The 22,790-nt window shown below is 41.2% G+C and overlaps 1 protein-coding gene across 9 annotated transcripts in view; it reads left to right on the forward strand.

The window, feature by feature from the left end:
• Positions 1-982: 982 nt before the first annotated feature.
• The window catches only part of mark4 (microtubule affinity regulating kinase 4), a 71,396-nt gene continuing 49,588 nt past the window's right edge, over positions 983-22,790 (forward strand). For 7 of the 9 annotated variants that reach the window (XR_005207636.1, XR_005207637.1, XM_037775843.1 and 4 more), the window contains exons 1-2: positions 5,102-5,854; positions 5,958-6,005. Coding sequence is in view for 7 of the 9 variants with exons in the window: in XM_037775843.1 (XP_037631771.1) it covers positions 5,846-5,854; positions 5,958-6,005 (57 nt within the window). In the remaining 2 variants the exon portion in view is untranslated. Of the gene's footprint in view, positions 1,040-5,101; positions 6,006-22,790 lie in introns of those variants that run through there. The other 2 variants (XM_037775845.1, XM_037775844.1) reach the window with 2 other exon arrangements.

The raw sequence follows: 22,790 nt of genomic DNA on the forward strand, positions 1-22,790 counted from the left end.
ACTCTCATTTTACAGCTAAACCGTGCACTACAAGATGATTCTGAAAACATTTGAGGAGAGAAATAGGCATTAACGTAACAGAATATTGATTCATATTTGATCAGCGCTGCCTAGTTTGACCGTTTGGTCGGAGTTCGCGAGTGATTTACAGCCGGCTCTCATAGACGGCAGCTGGACAGCAGACCTCAGATCAGCTCTTACTGCTTGTTTTCCTCCGGTCTGTGAAATCTGTAAGGACAGGTTTTTTTCAGGTTACCTGTTTCATGTACTACTGTCACGATATAGCGACCGTTTTATAAAAATTACTTTTTTTTTATCATATTTGCTCCAACCTCGCCTACTTCAGCTTTAAGGGCACCCTAGAGGGCACTGCATCATGTTTCCTCCACTTTAAGTAAACAAATATGTGTGTTGGTTGTGTGTTGATGTCCTCTGGGTCAGCTTCAGCCACTGGCCCGATCAATCCCTGCTGACGTACTCAGATCAGCACAAATCACTAGCTGTTGTTCACACACACACACACACACACACACACACACACACACACACACACACACACAACCCTAACCCTCAAATGTAGGAAGCAACAGAAACATCACCCATCCCCTCTCTTCCTTTTCCATAGCCCATTAGTTGTATTGACGATTCCACATCCAGTGTTTTTTTCCCCCTCTAATTGGTTTACACACAGCTGACCGGACAGTGATGCTAATGATGCCGGTGTACTCTGTAACACAGTGTTCAGAACAAGCTCTAAAATCCATGGAAATATGGACCGCTGCTCCGGTTGTTCTTTCCAGCATCGATCCTCTCGCCGTTTCAGCAGCAACAGCATTCAAACCTCTCTCTTTCTCTGCCTCTGCTCTCCGAGGGATGACAGTGAATCTGCTCGTCTGTCGCTCACCTACTAGTTCCACTATCAGTCTCTCAGTCTGAGGGGGGTCCAGGTCACTGAAGGTCTCAGTCATAACAAGGAAGTAGGGGTAACGTGGGAAGGATGAGGCCCTGGGTTCGCTCCAACAGGTCCAGATCAGTCCAGGTAAGACTTCTAATTTGTGCATGAATCCATGTACTCAAGGATGTGAATATACCTGTGCTTTTAAGCATGCTGATGAGTTATAGGGCTCTTCTCTCTCCACCTGTTAGGCCTATGAGAAGTGAGAGGACAGGTGAGCCAGCTGAGGATTAGACTGTGCTCTGCAGAGTGTTTGGTTTGATGGTTTTGGTTTCCTTGGTTTCATGAATCACGCCTTGACTCTGAGATTCAAAACTTTACTGGCCATTTCTGCATGTATATAGAATTTAACTTTTTAGAATAATCAAAATAAAATAAAAGTTCTGGGCTGTAGTGTAATCCAAAGCTACCACTCTGAGAGAGAAAATCATCTTTTAAGTTAGTAATGGATCAATATGATACACATGATACATCATTCACATTTTACTGTCCAGAATTTATAAACTGAAATATACATATTCATAAAATCTGAAGTGATAGTAATAACTGAGCTTCTGAGCTTTGGGGCAATAAAATAATATTCTAAATAAGGTGTTAAAGAAGACATGTTAAGTTTATGTTAAAGGTGCAGTGTGTAGGATTTGGTGGCATGGTGTGGTTGCAGATTGCAACCCACTGAGTACCCCTACGCTCACTCCTCCCATTTCCAAGACTGCAGAAACGTGAGCCGCCGAGTGCAAAACCGTGGTAACGCCGTTCGCCACGCTCAGAGGCCATCCTTACCATAATAACACTACTTAAGGAACAACGGAAGTCAGACGGCGTCTGGCGGTACCACAGTTTTGCACTCTGCGGTTCACGTTATCACAGTTTCACAAGCGTGTCAAGAACTACGGTGGCCTTCATTGTAACGTAAAAACGTGAAAGTCTCTCTCTAGAGCCAGAGTTTGGTTTGTCCGTTCTGGGCTACTGTAGAAACATGGCGGAGCAACATGGCGGCGGACTCCGTGAAGAGGACCCGCTCCCTCTGTAGATATGAAGGACTCATTCTAAGCTAATGAAAACACAAATATTCTGAGTTTCAGGTGATTATACGCTAACGAAAACATAGTTATGAATATTATATTCCATTTCTGCTAATTGATCCCCCAAAATGTTACACACTGTTCAGCTTCTAGAGATCTCGTGTTTTGCTCAAGGACACTTCACTTGCTCAAGGATACACCACGGATATGTGGAGTTGATCCCTCATATTCCAGGCTGACGACAGTTTCATTAACTGCTAAGTCACCTTACCATACAGGGTTGCTGTTTTAATAGTGCTGCAAATCAATCTCTTTTTCTGTCATTGCTGTTTTCAATATATGCGACTCTCAACCTTGAAATGTAAAACTGCTATCAGGAGCTACAACATGGGATATACTGTATACCACTGTGTTGTTCTGTTTATGCCTCCAGCTGTGCTAAGCAGGCCTGCTGTTTGATTACTCTTGTAAGTTGTGAATAAGAGTTGGTTGAATTGTCTTTAATGTGCTGAGATTTCCTGGTAGGAGGTCTACACAAACTTCTGGTGACATAATGTCTCTCTCACACACATGAACACACACTACTGCATGTCTGTGTGAATGGAGTGATTGTGTCTTTAAGAACATGGGGAGAAGGGTGGCTGAGGGATGTTGTGTTTGATGCTGTTGGACATATTGTGATTTTTTTTTGTTTTTTTAAACCAAAAACAGAAACATAAAACACATCTATTTGAAAGCTGTTCTGGGTGCACATATCAACATATATCATGAACATCTTGAATCTCCATTCAAATTGATAATTTGATGAGAAAAAGAAAAGCACCAAAGGGGAAAATAAAGTGTTGTGTTTAATGCAGGTTTTCAGGATTTTTAAGATTTTAATTGTAATATGAAGCTCTTCTGAAAATAATTAAAAAAAAGTATAAACATGTGGTGATGCATTTGAATCAGAATCAGGTTTATTGCAAAGTAGGTTTTCACATACAAGGAATTTGATTCTGTGTTTTGATGCATAACAATACACATAGTAAGAGAAATAAAAAAGTAAGAGAAAAGAAAAAGAGAAAACAAGTGTGGCAAAAGTCAAGAACCACACATATAAAATAAAAAAGTGTATAATCAAAATAAAAAATATAAAAATATGCAAAATATATTTGTTTGTAAATCCAGGGAAGAGAGGATTATATTAACGAATGATAGAAGACAGAAGAATGTTAAACTGACATATTTTTTCTCTCTTGAAATGATGCTAGCCACCAGGTGGCGATAATGATATATTAGGAGAAAGAAATATTAGTTGAGTTGTTTTCCAGGAGCATAATAATAAAGATATTAAGAGAAAATATAAAAGAAATTACAAAAACATGTACTGCAAAAGTCAAGAATCATACATAGAAAGAAATACAATAAAAAGTATATATAAATATGCAAAATAAGTAAATAAATAAATAATAAGTTGAGTTGTTTTCCAGAAGCATAATAAAAATAGTAAGAGAAAATAGAAAAAAAATTACAAAAACAAGTAGTGCAAAAGTCAAGAATCATACATTGAAAATAGAAAGATTTACAATAAAATGATATATAAATATGCAAAATAAGTAAATAAGTAAATAATAAATTGAGGTGTTTTCCAGGAGCATAATAGAAATAGTAAGAAAAAAAAAACAAGTACCGCAAAAGTCAAGAATCATAGATAGAAAAAAATTACAATAAAAATGATGTATAAATATGCAAAATAAGTAAATAAATAAATAATAAGTAGAGTTGTTTTCCAGGAGCATAATAAAAATAGTAAGAGACAATAGATTTTTTTTTTTTACAAAAACAAGTACTGCAAAAGTCAAGAATCATACATAGAAAATAGAAAAAAATACAATAAAAAATGATATATAAATATGCAAAATAAGTAAAAAATTAGTTGAGTTGTTTTCCAGGAGCATAATAAAAATAGTAAGAAAAAAAGTACCGCAAAAGTCAATAATCCAATTTATGAAATAGAACAGTTTACAGTAATTTTTAAAAAAATAAATCAATAAATCAATCAATCTGTTTTTAAATCGGGGAGGAGGGAGGGGTAATAATAATAATAACAATAACAATAAATAATAATTAAAACTGACATATTTCTTTCTCTTCAAATAATTTAGCCACCAGAGGGCGATAATGATATATTAGGAGAAATAAATTGGTGTTCAGTTGGTTGTTTTTCCAGGAGGTTAAATTCAGATGATTTTGTCATGAAATTTAAGTTATAACAGACGCCCTTTATTACTATTTATGTTTATGGAAAAAATTGTGGAAAAAGTCAGTTAAAAATTGTGACTTTAACTCACAAACAAGCGTTAGTTACGATTTCTGAAGCTGGAAACTGATTTAATGAGGAGTCCTTGAAGGTAAGTAAATAAGTTATACATAGAAAATAGAAAGAAATGTACAATAAAAAATTATATATAAATATGCAAAATAAGTAAATAAATAATTAGTTGAGTTGTTTTCTAGGAGCATCATAGAAACAATAAGAAAAGTAGTCAACAATCATACATAGAAAATAGAAAAAAATTACAATAACAAATTATATATAAATATGCAAAATAAGTAAATAAATAAATAATAAGTTGAATTGTTTTCCAGGAGCATCATAGAAATAGTAAGAAAAACAAGTACCGCAAAAATCAAGAGTCCAACTTATGAAATAGAAAAGTTTACAGTCAAAAATAAATAAATAGCTATGTAACTAAGTAACTCACTAACTAACTAACTAAATAAATAAATCTGTTTTTAAATCGGGGTGTGTAATAATAATAATAATAGTAATAATAATAATAATGATAATTAAAACTGACAATTAGCCACCAGGGGGCGATAATGATATATCAGGAGAAAGATATTGGTGTTCAGTTGTTTTCCAGGAGGTTAAATTTAGTTGATTTTGTCATGAAATTAAGATGTAATTATTATTTTTATACTTATTATGTAAAACTGTCTTCCTTCAGATAAAATTGTGACTTTAACTCACAAACAAGTGTCAGTTACGATTTCTGAAGCTCTGAAAACTGATTTAATGAGGAGTCCTTGAAGGCATCATGAGAGAGAGAGGCCACCGACGCAACAGCAGCAGCAGTCCTCTCTCTCTCTCTCTCTCTCTCTCTCCTCACCGCTGCTGACGTCCTCTCCTCCTCTCCTCCCTCTTTCTCTTGTCACTGTGCTGTTTTGTCGGGAGGTCGGAGGAAAGGGGGGGTTCCCGTTTTCTTTCTTTTTCGTCGCAGAATTACCGGAGAGAACATAATATCTCCGTGTATCCGCCGCCGCTGCTGCTGCTCATCTTCATCCCCATCTTCATCTTCATCCGGGCGACTAAAAGCAGCCGTTGGAACCCAAACCGCCCGACTGAGAGGCGTTAAAGGGCGGAGAGGAAAACCCGGAGACTGAGAGGAGGAGGCTGAGCACATCCGATCCGCTGCTTTCTTTCTTCCAATTCAACCGCAATTCTTCTCCGGTTGTCTTGTAATGTGCTCTCAGACGGTTCCCGGTTGTGTTTCCGTGACTATTCCTCCGTGGGAGCCGTCGTTTTGACGCTTAAACCAGCCTGTTTTTCTCCTCTCAGCTCGGTGGTCTAACGGCTGTTTATTAAACCTCATCTGGGTCCCTTTCTAACGGTTAACCGTTGGTGACCACCGGGATTGTTTAATATAACAAACCGCCGAAATGGTACGATAGAGTCCAGGAAAGCGAGAAGCTAACTGACTGTCTGTGGTTCTGCTCAGTCTGGTTCTGTGTTGGTACCAACAACACCAGACAGACATGAGCTGGATGCATCTTTACACATCAGTTTAACTGTCTTGTGCTGCCTTCAGGGACTGTGACAATGAGGATTGTATGTGGTTTTTTTTAAACTCAATCTGAACACAAACCTTTATTTATTATTATAAATATTATTATTATTAATAATAATAATAATAATCTCCTGGACGACGAAGATGTCTTTACGCACAGCACTGCCTGGGAATGAGAGGAACCCAGATCATGTAAGTATAGATCATTTTTAAAAATACAGTTTTTTATATCACCTTCAGGAACAGATAGGTTTTTGTGAAGAAAATTATTATTATTATTATTATTATTATTATTATTATTATTATTATTATAATAACCCTAACCCCTCCTCAAACCCCCCTGAGATTAGTCTGCCATGTGCAAAGAGCAGCTGCAATCAAACAAGGCGACACTAATCTCCACCCAGCTCATTTGGGTTGCAATTGGACACAGAATGGAGATGGAGATGAGGATGGAGGGAGATGTGGGTTGTGTGTATTACATTAATTACACATGCACACATTTAAAAAAAGATCTATCCAGACTTTCACCTCCACCTCCTTTCACCCTGTCTTCAGTGCACATGTTTCTCCTCAGCTGATCAATTGGGTTGCAATTGGACACACAGGATGGAGATGGAGATGGAGATGGGGATGGAGAACATGGGGAGGGAGATGTGGAGTCGTGTGTATTACATTAATTACACATGCACACATTTAAAAAAGATCTATCTATTTAGACTTTCACCTCCACCTCCTTTCACCCTGTCTTCACTGTGCATGTTTGTCCTCAGCTGATCAATAATTGATGCATCTGATGCAAGCCCACCCAGCCCTCTCCACACCCTCACCCTCCTTTTCTCTCTGCTCCTCCATCTCCATCACCATCACCTCACTTCCAGCTCTTCACCTTGTCTCCCCCCACCCCTTTCCTAAAGGCAGCAGCACAATATTGCAAAATCTGCTGTGTCAGGCTAGCCTGGTTTGTCCTGCTGTGTGTGTCTGTGTGGCAGACACAGTGTCTGGGTTTTTTGGGGAGACAGGAGGACTTTGAGTTGAGCATATTACAGGATTTCTCTCTCTCTCGCTCTCTTTTAATATCCCTTCACCACATATTGACATCAGTAGTGCTGCTGCACAGAGAATCCCCACCTTTTATCTCAAGGGCACCTAGCGTGCACCAACCCTAGCAGCCTGAAATACTCCTTTTGGGATTTGAAGCTTTCACAAAGAGCTACTTCCGGTTTGCAGCAGCTGACAAAATACAGAATACTTCCGTCCTAAAAGGATATTTAAAGGATGTCGTCACAAATCCCAGCCCCTGTATGTGGTGTTTAGATTGTGTATTGTGTCTCGTGATATTCTCGTGTTAGCTTTGGCTTTTCCCGTTGACCTTTTACCACAGCGGACGAGTGTGTTGAATTTACGGCATATTTTGGGTGGTGACACTTTAACCCAAAAGACTGAAATGCAGTTTCCTGTCCTGGCTGCAAGGCTGTAATGTAGGTTTTGAATAGTAAACCAGATGAAAACCGTTATGTAAACATTGGGTACCTATAAGCTCAGGGGCATTTACTGTATTCATTTTGAGTCCCATGAGAGACGCTGCTACCTTTCCTTACCAGCCTTGCCGTGTGATTTTTGCCCGTGCTCCTAACAGTTAGGTGTTTATTGGCCATTTCCAGGAACCAGAAACACTTATAGAGGTGGCAAAATCCATGAGGTATTTTTGATCTTTTTATATGAACGTGTTGTGGATGGTTTGGACAGTTTATGTCAGGCCACACCCGAATGTAGGACTCCAACAAAGTGACGCTGCGTTTAGATGGAGCCTTTTTATTCCAATAAGAAGCTTAGTCATGACAACTCCCTTTCCAGTTACTTAAATTTTTCACAATATCACTATTCAAATACTGAGCAGGCTTTTTTCTGCCACACGGTGTTTAGTGGTTACTGTGAGATGGCTCTCTCTTCTCCTGTTTCGTAACTGCAGGAGTGATAAAACAGTTTCTCCTGAGTAAAGCAGAGCAGTAAACCAATAACTGTGCCTATTAAATGCTAGATGCAGTTTCATCTCTGTGAAAAGTTTGCTCGTGGTTATGACAGAACTCTTCTTTCTCACTGTGAAAGCAGGACAAGCTAGCAATCATGTAAATAAACTAGGGCTGCCAATCGATTCAAATATTTAATCGCATGATTGTCCGTAGTTAATCCAGATTAATCGCGTTTATCTGTTCAAAATGTACCTTTAAGGGAGATTTGTCAAGTATTTAATGCTCTTGTTATTGAGCTATTACATCAGTCCCACTGCTGTGAAATCAGTAGTTTTTTCTCTTCCCAGAACAGAACTGGTGATGTTTAGGTGAGGTCCCCCTCCTTGTTATGGTGCATTGAGACCAAGCTGGTAGAGGAAGAATCTTTTCTAAAAGCAGTGCAGGGAATAAACTATTTTCCTTTAGAGCTGAACAGCAGAATGATTGCTGTGCTGGCTCAGTCGCAAGCCACTCTTGTTAGCAACCTCACCATGGCAACAACAGGGGGTCCTCCATATTACCCCGTCCTCACCCGCCCTTGTCCATTTTCTACAAACACACACACATGCACAGACTGTCTTCTAGATATGAAAGGGCTGGGACAAATGATCAGTACGCTTTCTTGTGATATGTTACCAGCCACAATACTGTGTGATATGTTCTGTTATGACATTTTCTCTGAACTATTCAGCTTTCTGGCACTTCTTCTTGCCAGTTTGTGGCATTTGAATGATGGCTCGTCGTGTTCATGTTGTTACTGTCAGGCTCTATATGCACTTCCGTAGTTGGAAGGTATAATATAATTAAGATGCTCACAACTGATTTGAGCTATTTTGATCCAAGAAACCATCTCGCTACTCTCTCTCTCTCTCTCTGGCGTCAAACGAGGCTGAGGTCTTACCTTGCTCCTTCACTTAGCTTAAGAGCTATTTCAATCAATCAAAGACAGTGGATGTAGTTTCATAACCTCCTGCAGAACAGAGACCATCATAAACACGGCGTCACACAACTCCACCCGAGATATTTATCCTCCTGTGGTTTTTGTCTTCATTATCACTGCGTTATAATTCAATCACAGCAGATGACATGACAGCCAGAGCTTTCACACCAGGATCCACAATTTTCATGTTCGTACTCTCTGTTCCCTCCATTGCCTCTCTTCTGGTGTTCAGGCTCTCACTTCTCCTCCTCTTGTTACCCCCTTTTACTTCTGACTCCATCAAATCCTGTGGATCTCAATATATTCGGCCAAACTGATTAATTGGTCTACCTCTACCTTAAGCCTTTTAGGTGGTGGTGAAGCTTGAAGTTCAGAGCTGGAATATAGTCAGCAAAGGTCCTTAGTATAAAGCAGGTATGCATGTATGTCTGCTTTTTGTTGCTGTACTGTGGGAATAGACAGACTATTTTGCTTGGGGCCAGTCATGAGCTTTTATCTGTGTGTCTGAGAGAGAAAAGAAAGTCCTGTAGTATGAGTGGGTGAGTGCTTGTGCGCACATGTACAGCTGTGTGTTCTTTAGAGTAAAACCTAGCATGTCTTTCTGTGTGCCACCGCGGGGCAGAGCAGGGCTTTTGTGTTCCCCCGGACAAGCGAAAGATTCATGAGCTCGCTGTCCTGACTTGTTAGCCGAAAGCTGGCGTCCACCTCTGACGCCCCACACGATGGTGTTTGTTTCACCTAGAAACACACCAGCGATTAAACAGCTCCAGGCTTTTAATCATCTAGTTCACTGAGGCCAACTCAGCCATGTATAAAATTAGGCGGGTTGATATTCGATGACCTATTTTTGCTTATTATATGTATTAGCTTAACCCATCTGAAATGTGTTTGGAGTTATGGATGCAACAGTAGCCCAAAGGTCAGAGAAGTGGGCCAGTTGCAGGGACATTTCCGGCTTAAATCCCTGGAGAGGTGATTGAGTTACCATCTGTTTAGCCTTAACAGCCACTACCAAGGTGCCCATGAGCAGGTCGCTGTGCTCCCAGTAGCTCCAGTGATACTTGTCAGTGGACAAACTGGTAGCACTGAGCAGATTCAGCTGTGAAAGTGTGAATGTGAAGCAGGGCAGTGCTGGGAAAGGAGCTTAAGAGATTTAGCAGATCTTCCTGTAAATGGCTTGCTCAAGAGCACAGCAGTGGCAGCTTTTTAAGGGAAATTTCAGTATTTACTTTCCCTGCTTCGGGAAATAGTGTCTTTATTCTGCTTAATTGTTGTGGATTGACACATGCTCTGCCCTCTGATATTACATAATGTATCTCTAAGCGAGCCGATTTTCTATTAGCAACTCTATATAACTGTATGACTGTGTGTGTTTGTGTAAAGTCCTTTTAGCTGTCCAGTTTCTAACATCTCTCTGTAAGCCAGCTAGGGCTGCAACTAACGATTATCTTCATCATCAATTAATCTGTCATATAATTTCTCGATTAATCGATTAGTTGTCTGGTCTATAAAATGTCAGAAAATGGTGAAAAATAATGATCATGTCCAGATCATCAATTTCCCAAAGCCCAAGATGACGTCCTCAAATGTCTTGTTTTGTCCACAAGTCAAAGATATTCAGTTTACTGTCAGAGGAGTAAAGAAACCAGAGAATATTCACATTTAAGAAGCTGGAATCAGAGAAGTTGGACTTTTTTTCTTAAAAAAATTACTCAAAATGATTATTTGATTATCAAATTGTTGTCGATTAATTTAATAGTTGACAACTAATCGAGATAACAAATGCATCTCTAAAGCCAGCCAAATGTAAAAATGAAATCAGGATTGGCTTTTTGAAGGTTCAAATGGAAGGAACCCAGTGTCCGATGCAGGGTAAAGAAAGAGGCCAAATCTTAATGTGTTGCTTAAACTCTTATTTATTAAACTTTATGGGCATATAATACAAATGTACCTGCCATGGCTTTTTGTCAGCACAAATTGTTTTCCTGCCAGCTTTTATGTAATTCTGGTTAAAAGGTTGGTCAGCGACCGGTGCTGAACAGGTGGCGTTTTCTGGAGATCAGGCTACCGTGTGAAGGATGACACTGTTCACAGAGCCCCTGTTAACTGCCCAACACACACACACACACACACACACACACACAGTCCCCTGCAGACAAGCATATTATCGCACACAGATACACACAATTACAAAACCGAAGCGGCTGACGAGCATAAAGGACACTGAGAGGCTCACAGTCGGAGCACACAGTCGGTCCGTTGTGTTCATTGTGTAACGGGGCTCTTCTGCTGCCCGGCTCTCGGGTGTCGGCTTTCTGTCCTCAGCGTCTCTCCTCGGGCCTGAGCTGTTGCAGTTTACCCATGCAGGTACAACATCTGCTCTACCTGTTACCTTAAGTGTGTTTGCGTCTGTAGTGTGAGTATCTTGTCGGCTCTGCAGTTCTATGGAGCTTGAATGAAGATTATGACAGCAATGTCCGTATTTATTTTTACAAATCTTAAAGGGACTCAATGTAAGAATGAGAAATTGTTAACAGTGACACCAGTGACGGGCAGCGTCCTGTTGCTCGCGCTTGTGCTCGCACTACGTAGACGCGAACGAGCAACGGTCAAAACAGTGAGGAGACACACACGAGACTGAACGGGATAGACAGGCATCATGTTGATTAACGTTAGCAACCTTAGCCAGCTAAAAGCACAATATCACTATATATTTCACATGCTTGGCAGTAATGATAGCTCACCAAGCAAAGGTCCCTCCATGAATCAAAGGCCTGGCCGATGTTGATCCTAGTGTTAACTTTTCCTGCTTCAGCCGAGGAGTTTGTGTTGGAGTCTGAGTTGTGGTGGGGGCATTTGTTTGTTGGCATTGGCGGACTCCATTTCTAACCGAACGTTAGCTATGGTTGCACACTGTTAGCCACACTGTTAGCCACACTGTTAGCCCTGTAAGCGGAGCTGGCAATAAAGGCACTCACTAGCACAGATGATGTTGCATCCGTTGGATTTTCCTGGAAAAAACGTCCTACATTCTTCACACAGTCTACAGGCTGATAGAGGAAACTCAGGAAGTCATGGAAGGTCTAATATTTAGGTTAGTTTACAACCTGTTCACACATTGGCAATAAAAAACGATTAAAAAACACTTATACCCGTAAAAACGTACATACAGTCTCTTTAAGTGTGTTTGCGTCTGTGTAGTCAGCTCTGCAGTTCTATGAAGCTTGAATGAAGATTATAATGGCGATGTCCGTATATATATATACGTATATATATATATATATATACGTATATATATATATATATGTATATATATATACGTATATATATCTTTTACAAATCTTAAGTTGTAGAAATTTAAACTCCATTTGTCTGCATTTCCACACACCTTTTTTTCATTCATGCCACTTGTTTTGCATAAATAACAGATTGAAGTATCCATATGGTGCCTACATATGTTTCATCAGCTTTTCTTTGTAGCCACTGCCTGAAAGCTGAGTCCCTTAGCGGTGTACTTGTACTTGATGTTTCATGTTGTTTTGAAGCTGTATGTGATAGAAACAGCATCACATGTGTGTGTGGTAATGTTCTTGTTAACCAGAGGAAATGTTGCATCATAAACAGCTGTCACTGTTTTTGTCCGTTAGCTGCCGCAGACAGGAGCTCTGCAACAAGAGAGAGTCTTTAGCAGAGACACAGAGCCAGAGATATGGTCATTTTCTCAATACTAGCATTTAGCTGCTTTATCAAATGTGTAATGGCAGGAGAGATGGTAGTACACTGTAGGAGCCGTCGACTGCTGTGTCATGACTTCCTCTAACAGTGACGTCTTAATGGCTTCCTGCAGCAGACGGACTGTGATCTGAATCAGCAAAACCTTGTTGGCCAACAGTCTTGGTTCCCCTTAACATTTTTGTTTCAAAACAAATAAAAACGTATTTTCAAACACTAGTTTACTAAAATATCTAACATGGAAATGACTTGTTTCAACCACTTAGTGAGAGGAACTGCACTAATCGTCATCTGTGAAGCAAAACCAACCATTTCATTTCATTTAACAGATATTACCAAGCAGGTCTGTTTTCACAAAAAGAGTTTTTCGACGGACCTCACCATGGCTTGACTTTTCAGACAAATTGCTTTGGGCACGAGGAAGAAAACTAATTATTGTGAGAGGTTGTTGTAGACTTTGTCAGTTTTTGGCACACTGGACAGAAACAAAGAGTGTGAGCTGAGAGAAGGTTAGAAAAGGGAGTGGTTGGAAGGTGCTGAATGCATATTATGTAGTGAAATGAATGAGAGGATTTCACTCAAATGTTATGAATATGATTTGGAGAGCAAATTGAGAGTAAAAGGGTAAAAACTTGTGCTAGTAAACACCAATGGCATGTGTCAGAGGCGACTAGTTGTCTGATTCAGTAATGTTTAGAAATCCCCTGAAAGCCAATCAGTCGAATCATCATCCGTGACCCAAGAGGGCAAATTAAGAGGCAAAATTCACAGTTTTGTGATCTTGTAAACAAATGAATCATAAACACATTGGTTGTATAGATATGAATGGTGATGACGCGGCAAAAAAGTCACACCCAAGCATGGTAAACAAGACGGGGGTCATTGTTTCAATACGGGTCAAGTGGTTTGCCGACATCGCCACAGACCTCTGACGCACTGAGGACAGTTCGCCCCAGGTTGACAGTAGCGCCGGGAACCCCGTCCCTCCTCGCAGGGAGAGAGGGCGCAGCGAGCGCCATGACCCCGGGAAGCAGCGACGTCTGGGCGACGGGTGCTGCAAAGCTCACGGCCGGAGCCACGAGCCACCTTCACCTCGGGCCTTTTCAAGCCGAGAGCCAGTCAAACTTGGAGTAACTGACAGACTTTCTGGTTCAGCTTTGACCTACTGTGCTTCCCATGGTTGCGTGCAGTGAGTCATTATTACAGACATTATGGGTGTGCTCATTTCTTTGTTTTATCTGTAAAGAAAGTGCTCTGATAAATTAGTTAAACTGGGCTTGTTCACAACTTGTCTGATCATCTGACTGCCCCGTCAGTCTTCATTTTAGGATCCCATCATAGCAGTTATACATTGTTATTATTACCAGTAGAAATGACGGCCTAAACTACAGTCTCTTTGTGCAGTCTGTGGAGGCGTTTGAAAATGTACATCTCCGAGCACGCAGTGGGTTTATGGACTAGATCATTACAGAGAGAAGAATCCGTCTGTGTAGAGACGGAGAGAGAAACCGAGGTCTAGCCAAGGAGTGACTCAGCTCTCTAATCCGCTGCTGTTGATCCAAACAGAATAAATCTGACCCTTACTCAGCCTGCTCTGATGATCACAGCCCTGCAGTGAATGATATGCTGAGTAACGTGGCAGATATCCAGAGAGGCAAACAGAAAGAATCTGTGTGTGTGTGCACTGTACAGACTGAGGAATCCAGTTACACTTTGCATACTGGAGCCAGATAATGTCAGACTGGAGGAGGGAGGAGGCAGGAGCCTTTAACCCACAATGCTGGGTCGTTTGTCCTCTTCATCGCTGTGTCCTCTGGCTCATGTTGGCAATAATATTTAGACATTTGCTGACAGAAGTTAAGAAAATCATGACGGTTTTGTTTCTTTTTTTTAAAACCACTCCAAGATTCAACGAAGGGAGCATCATGGTGGCATTCATTCATTTATTGTTTATATAGGACATCTTATACTGTACTGTGTATTACAGCCCAATCGCACGAAAAGGCACATGGATGGTACGATAATATATATAATAAGTAACAATAAGCGTGTAATAGGAACGACCTTCTTCCTTTAGGCGTGTCATTTTTTTAATGTCATGTAGTCTGCACTGACTGCAATGTAATGACGTGGAATAAAAGAAGAGAAAGACTGCTTATGTCGAGCGGGAGGAGAGGTGGACGGGTCCAACAAATACAGGACACACAGTGTTTGAGACCGATGTTTTGTTCGGAAGTGATATTAGTGATGTTTGTCATGTGTTTTCTGTACTTATGTTACGTTGTTTCTGTACGTATTTTAGTTTATATACTTATTTTAAACCAAATCATAACGTTTTTCCTAAACCTAACTAAGGGTAGTGTTTAGAAGGTAACACACAAATTGCGAAGTCTGATCTGAAATCTGCAAAAACTCTCTTAAGACTTGCTGCCCGATGACCTATCCTAACCATAACTATTCAAGATCAACCTTAAAGTTTCGAGGTAAACCTTAACTTAACTATTGGTTTCCCCAACTCGCGTGTTACCTTCTACACACTATCCTAACTAAGTGGTTTTGTTGCCCCCTGCTGGTAGGCTACTGCACCTTCATACACGCGTGTAATATTCCCACCTAGGCGAGGCAAAATGTGACACTGACTGACACGCTGTCCTCTGGTGAACCGGTGGGTCTATTACACACACTTTGGTGTGATATCGGGTTGTGTATTACCACTTACATAAAAAACAAGGTAATCTAAAGTTAGTGTCAGCCTGCCTTCGTCTGCATTCACAACAGATCAGGCTTTGCGGCGATTCTCAGCAGGGTTGTGTGGTGGTGTGGGAGAGTCACTTTAATGGCCCATTAACTGCGCCGATTAACGTCTTTTGTTCCCTCATGGCTGGGTTGTACAGCTCTGGATCGCTGGTTACGTGATTGGCTACTGCAGCGTTTCTCGAAAAAGTCGATTTTTGTTTCTACTTTACTGCCGCAGGCCGCCTGATCTGGTTTGAATGCAGCCTTACATCCACAGGGTGCTTGATATCCTCTAAATGTTCAAATTCAAGTTGATTTAATGATGAATTAAGCCCCTAATAACTGCATTTAACAGGCTGAGGAGAGAAACCTCCATGATTGTTTAATGTCATGAAAAACTCCAACCGTGGTGATTATCATGTTATTACATGAACTGCAGTGATTTTTTTTTTTGTAGTGTTGGAGCAAGTTTCCTGACCTCAGGGCCCGAGAAACCCATTCCAAGCCATGATAACATTTCAGAAATACAGACTTTGCAAGTTTCATGAGGGAATCAAATGAGGCTCCTCTTGAGTGAGATTTCTGAAAGTTTTTTTTTTTTAGGTACCTCTACTAGTGGTGTGGTTTTTGGCATGTAGAATAGAAGACTGAGCTTCCAGTACAGTAAGAACAACACAATTGAACCTGCCCCGGGAAATATACAGTACATGAGAGGAGCCTTACAAACTGGTCTGACTCCCAGTCCGATGGTTATTGGTAGGAATCTGAATGAGTCTGTCAGCTGCTGCGTTGCTTGAGCCATCCGCAAGTTTTCTCCATATAAAAGCAGAAGCAGCATAGTAGTAGTAGTAGTTACAGATTATTAAGAAGCGTTAGGAAGCTCATGTTCACTACAAACGGTGGAAAATCGTTTGATTTTGGTTTGTGCAACAGTCTGTCATTTGCACTTCCTCTAAAAGAAAGTCAGTTCTATTAGCAGCTTTTGGTTGTTAATTATTGTGAAATTCAAAGACATTTCGATTCATTATGACCCTCTTCTAATTCTATACATGTATTTCTTTCACTCCCACATTTCCTGCTACTCTCCACCTTCTGTTTTCTAATAAGTGCTACAAAAATAGTCATGAAAAAATATTCTTTGCAAAAAACTGATAATTTCCTGCGATAAAAGTAAACCAAACACGATGGTGGTGACACCGCTGTGGTGGGACTTTGTTAAAGTGTTATTGCTGAAATGTTTGAGTAAGGTTTGCGTAATATTTTGGCTTTGTCAAATCAGAAATCAACATTAAAATAATATGTGTAAGACAGAATACTTGTGACTTACAGAAAGGTTTTATGTGGTCGGACCTGAAGGTGGAAGAGAGCCGAGCCTTGAGCTCCGGAGGCAGCCGCTATCATGAGGTTTCTGTGTGATTATAGACAATGATCATTTTTGTGGCTTTTTCTGTGTTCTCGTGACTGATGCTGGATAAAAAACGCTTGCAGATTCACTCTAATATATTTTCGACCAGAATTTATTTAATCAGACTGTATAACTTTATTCACCAAGTACGACGGATATTAGGGCTGCTCGATTATGGCAAAAGTCATAATCACGATTATTTTGGTCAAGATCGCGATTATTTAACACGATTACTCATTGACTTTGAAACATCGTGCATTTAGAAAGAAAATATTGCACATTTTAAAGTGAAATGCATCAATCTGGTGCACCTTGAGAGCAAAATTAAGAAGCTCTATGAAGAACTTTGTGCTCTAGTAAACAATTGAATTAACACATTGGTTGTATAGATATGAATTGTGATGACATTGCAATAAAGGGACACCCACAAAGCATGGTAAACGAGATGGGATCGGGGTTTCAAGAAGGGTCGAGTGGGTTGGTGACATCGCTGCATACCAGTTCGCCCCGGTTGACGGTTATGCTGGGAGCGACCTTTACCCTGGGCCTTTCCAAGCCGATTTAGAGCCGATCGCGGCGCACCGCCACGGAGGAAATGCACCTGGCGAGTGACCGTCTCTGACCGACCAAGCGGGGCGAAATGAAAGACGATGCGCTTGATTTATAACACAAAATGGCATGCGGCAAAATATTCGTTTTATCTTGATTATCTTGTTTTCATAACTGTTAGAAGCCAATAAAATAAAATTTGATTAATCGTCCAGCCCTAACTGATATCCAGTATTTTTAGGGATTCAAAACTAGTGCACATTACTGAAAACTAAACTTCCAGATCACATGAACGTTAGGAGGAAATCACGACTTCAGCAGCTGACGGAGCCTCGGCTCCAGAGTATCCGACAGCCTGTCTGTCACCGTCACTGACATGTTGTTCCGGCAGCTCCCTCTTCCTTGAGCGGCCTGCCAGGAAACGCTCGCTTGAGTGTTGCAGGCAGCGCAACATCTGACACTTCTGCTGTCATTCCTGTGACATCTCTGTCTCCAAGACAGGAAGTGACGCAGGTCAAGTTCATGCAGCATCCTGCTGCTCTTGACACGTCCTCCTGATGGATGACTGAGATGTGAGAACAGAAGGACTTACTGAAGATTTAGCAGAGATAGAAAAGAAGACTCTGTTGTGTGGGTCGACAAACCGGATATGTCAAATGTGTATTGTCTCTATTCAATATATATATATAAGATCTTTTTATGATGTTTAGCATTTGACAGTAGAGAGCAACCAGAGAGAGGGGATGCTGTGAGACGAGGAGTCCCAGTCGGACTTAAACCATGGAAACTGTGGTTGCATGAGAGGCATGTTCGACTAGAAGTATGCCTATCCAAACTGAGCCAGTGGTTTTGATTTTTAAAAAGATGTAATTATAGGCTGGCATGTACAGTAGGTGTAGAGCAACATTGTCAGTATAAAGCCACAGTGGTAAAAGACCCTCCTATGAATTGGTGATGGTTAGTGAGCGCATGTGTTCTCCAACCTTCAGGTATGAGCTTTTTGGTTTGGATCTCTTTTGCTTCGAGCACTTCGACTTCTTACATCATGTAAGTTGAATACTAGTCAGAATTTATTCGGCAGAGGCGTTTCCATATCTCATTTAGAGCATCAACCACTTCAAGCGAGCGTAAAAATGTATTTTTGCAATTCAGGAAGTTTTATCATATTTTATTGTTTCTATACAGCTTCAAAATGTACATACAAATATGTGAATGTCAACATGGCTACTGACCACAATCTTACAGTTTTGTTCCTTTTTGTTTTTTGTTATTATGAGTTACCACAGACCGAAACCGTACAGACGCGACATCAGCCACTGAGTTACCCACTCGTCCTTTTTTTCATTGTCAACAGTGTTATCTCTTTGTTGTGTTGTGCAGACAGTGTGTCTGCTGTGCGGTGTGATAGAGGAGGTGTGTGTCAGGACACGCCGGTCTGAGGCCACAAGGCCAAGAGCCGCAGCTGCTATAGAGAAAGGAAGAGGAAACTGGCACTGTGGGTCAATGTATGTGTGTGTGGGTGTGTTAGCAGGGCGGAGGATGGCTCAAGGTTACGCCATTCCTCTGCTGGGGACCAACGTCACACTTCCTGTCTTTACTCAATACCTCCCTAACAACAAACACACACACACACACACACACACACTCAGATGTAGAGTACATCCAGGCTGCAGCAGCGGGACGCCTCCCTCAGGGCGTGGTCCATTGTTTGGAAGCGTGTTTGTGTTTGTCACGCTGCAAATCTTGACGTTGTTGTTGTCTGCCCGCCCTTCACCGCCCCTCCAGCTTCATTTAAAACCACGATAACAGAGCAAGAAAGAAAGAGAAAATCTATCTCTATTTGCATGTTTAGTTATTTATGAGTCCATAATCCCGACATTAATAACATTTAAAAAACTCATACAGACTGCAAGTGATATGATAAGTATTCCTGTAGCTTGGGAATGATTGTATATGGCAGAGAAGCAGCATGTAAAATAACAAAAAACTGTTCAATGAAGATTATTTTCAGTTTATTTAATCATTAGTTTGAAGTACAGAAGACGATTCAGTCTAATCAGGGACATATTCAGAGTAGAAGAACTGTATCACTAGATTCATGAGAGTTTCCATTCATGCATTCATATGCATTGTTATCCAGCTGTACACGCCCACACAGACAGACCAGCATAAGAGCTGCTGTACTGTAGAATAGCTGAAGGAATGCCAGACATATTTTACCTAACACTTATTCTTTTGTGTTAATTATATCTTGTGTAGCTCTCTAACTCATGATATCTCTGTGATGTGCCTCGGGGGGTTAAATATTTCTTAGTTCATATATTAGATGTGACCACCGTGCTGCAGATCCACTTTGACAAAAATATTTTTCTATATTTGAAAGATGCAGATGGATCAGATATTGTGCTCATGTTTACCTCCCTGTACGGCCTGTTCACTGATGTTTTATACTAGGGATGCACCAATACCACTTTTTTCAGACCGAGTACAAGTACAAGTACTTACATTTGGGTACTCTCCGATACCGAGTACCGATACGAGTACTTCTTTGTGCTTAAGACCCTCATTAACAGCCAGCTTGAGGGTGTGAGCGACACACGGCAGGCTGGGGAGTCCCGCATACGAGGCGGTGCGCCACGACCGGCTCTAGGTCGACTTGGAAAGGCTCGGGGCGGAGGTGGCTCGCGGCCGCAGCTTTACAGCGCTCCCGGGGCCCCCTGCTCCCGGTGCGACTGTCGAGTCCGCTCCGGTCGACAGTCGTGCCGCCAGGGCGGGGCTCGGCCCACGTAAAGGCGCCAGGGGTCTGTGGCGATGTCGGCAACCCACCCGACCCGTCTTGAAACACAGACCAAGTAGTCTAACGTACACGCGAGTCAGAGGGTGCAAACAAAACCCCGTGGCGCAATGAAAGTGAGAGCCGGTGCGCCGGCTGAAGCGGGATCCCGGCCCAGCGGGGTCACCCACACCATCGGGGAGGTGGAGTGAAAGTAAAATGGTATCGGAACCGTTTTGCGAGTACCATCAGAGAGGGACTAAGTTAGTGTTGGTGAGTCCAGCTCTTTGCTGGTAATGAGGGCGTTCAGATTTAACTGTAAGAAGAGAACCAGACACACTTAACCTGACTGAAGAGTAGAATCCATCTGCAGCACCTGAATATAGTCAAGCTGATCTTTCTTCTCATTTGCTGCTTCAATTTTTGTTTTATGCAGTTTTTTACATAAAAATGTGCAGCTCTGATAAACTAACCTTGCACGGCAGCTGGATTCTCGCAATGTCCTAAGAGCACATAAACATAACACCGACATAAAACTGCTACTACCTTAAGTATTCCCTTTTTGTATTTTTTTTTACAATACTCTACAAAACTCTTGGGGTTCTATTTTGAAGGAAAACTGACCTATTTTTGCTTGTGGTTAAATATCAGCAGAAGGACAGATCTTCATCTGTTTTGCTCAATACCCTGCAGACGTCACGCCATCATCTAATCTAATCTAGTGTATTCAGAAAGAATGGTGGAATTTGTCATTGATTTATGTGCAGAGACATTTTAATGGGATAGTTTCTTTTAGTTCATGTTGACACAAGGGCAGGTCGTTCTATTCCATCAATGAGGGTTGGCTGAATCACAGAAACACCTCTCACCATGATGCAATATAATTAAACTGCACCACAAACGTCAGCAACCAAAATAAAGTTGAGTCAACAGCTCTCTAAAACAATTAAAAAAAAACCTTCATGAAGGGAGGATTTATTGCAGGGCTGTTGTTTTAGACTGCATTAGTTTTAGCTAGGTGCACCTAATAAACTGGCAACTTTATTTCGTATGCATCATGGACTTTAGCTACACATAGAGCACTTTATATCTCTGTTCAAAGATGTGATTTAACGATGATGATGGTGCTGCTGATGACAGGTTGATTGTTTTCCATTTCACGTCATCTGATGATCACGCTCACATGTTTGTGTATTGTTGTTGAAATGACGTCAAGCTTTCATTCCTATCAGCCACACAAGAATTTAATTACATAATGACTGTTTAGTCAATGGCAGCAGTCAGCTCTCGGACAGTATTGCATTGTGACTAGATTGGTTTATGCCGTTAATGGATTATTATAAAATTCACCCAACCTGGTCTCACGACATTACACGGACATTCAGCGTGTCATGAGTACTTGGGCTGACCCGAATGCTTCGATGCATCGAAGCTTCAACTGTTGCCATGGTAATCGACCTCCAGATCAGTATTCGAATGCTTCGTTTTTAGTTTTTTTTAATATATATATATATACAGTAAGTATGTAATAATAATGCATAAATCCCCAAATAGCCCATGAAATAAGGAATAATCCTTCATCATTATTCATTATTCCTATTCAACATGAATTATTAGTAGTTATTCCCTGACGGATATCTCTGTTTGTTATGTGTAAAGGTGCGTGTGTTTAAATTAATGCGGCAACGGCACTGTCCCGAAGCTTCGAATACCTTTGAATATTTCTCACCGAAGCTTCAAAGCCGAAAAAATGGAATTTGGGACAGCCCTATGCATTTTAGCCTTTTCGCGTGGACTTTTATATAACCGCTTTAAAAAAATTAAACGATTTAAATTAGATTGAGAAGGAAGGCAGATCAAATGGCGACCGATATTAAAAACAACTGTGATTTTAAAATGATTATTAGATGTGTTCAACCTCAGCGGCAGACTCGGAACAAAGAGTTTAGGACGGCGTAGCGAGTTGAGATGCAGGACATCGCCACAAAGAACGCATTTCTCTCAGTTTGCAAGGTGCAGCTAGTTTGCTGAATGTGCAATCCCACCAGCCCTCCATCCATCTTCTATACCAAATGTCACCCTACATCTATAATGATGTGGAGGGCTTTCACCCCCCTCCGCCCCCCCACCCAAATACCTCTGCTGGCCCCAGCCTGCTGCCAATAGAGACCCCATCACACCTCGCCCAACGCAGAGGCCTCCTCCTGAATGAAAGTGCTTGGTAATCAGAAGGAGTGGGTGAATCGATGGACTGCGCTCCTTGAAAGGAGTATGCATGTATGTGGGACGGGGGGGGAGGGGGAGATGGGTGACGGAGGGCAGAATGAAGCTCAAGCTGATGTGAGGTCGCTGAAAATGAAGATAGCGGCGCAAGACAAAAGAGAGGGCGGGTCCAGGCGCGGAGAGGAGAATAGAGGGAAGGGAGGCAAATTGATTTGTCTGGGGGATGGGACGAGCCAGGGGAGAGAGAAGAAGGGGTGAATAAATGGGGGAAGGGTGAAGAGGAGGTGAAATGAACGTGGTGGAATAAATTGGGAGTGGAACATATTCTGCTGGGTGGCTGTAGTACTATGAATGTCTTTATCCCACAAACACTTCCTTTAAAATCCCTGAAAGACGCTCAAGTGGTTGCTTTACAGTCTCATTGTTGCTCATGACTTGTTCCGTTTCAGTTTTCCCAAACGCAGAAGTCTCCATGGTTTGACCCTCGATGGCTGATATATATATTTTTTTTAATATTAATATTAAGTTTTCTGGTGTATCGATTCATGTTAAAGGGATAGTTTGGGTGTTTTTGAAGTGGGGTTGTATGAGGTACTTATCCATAGTC

This window comes from Sebastes umbrosus, chromosome 7 (genome assembly GCF_015220745.1).
Source record: "Sebastes umbrosus isolate fSebUmb1 chromosome 7, fSebUmb1.pri, whole genome shotgun sequence".
NCBI classification, from domain to species: Eukaryota; Metazoa; Chordata; class Actinopteri; order Perciformes; family Sebastidae; genus Sebastes; species Sebastes umbrosus.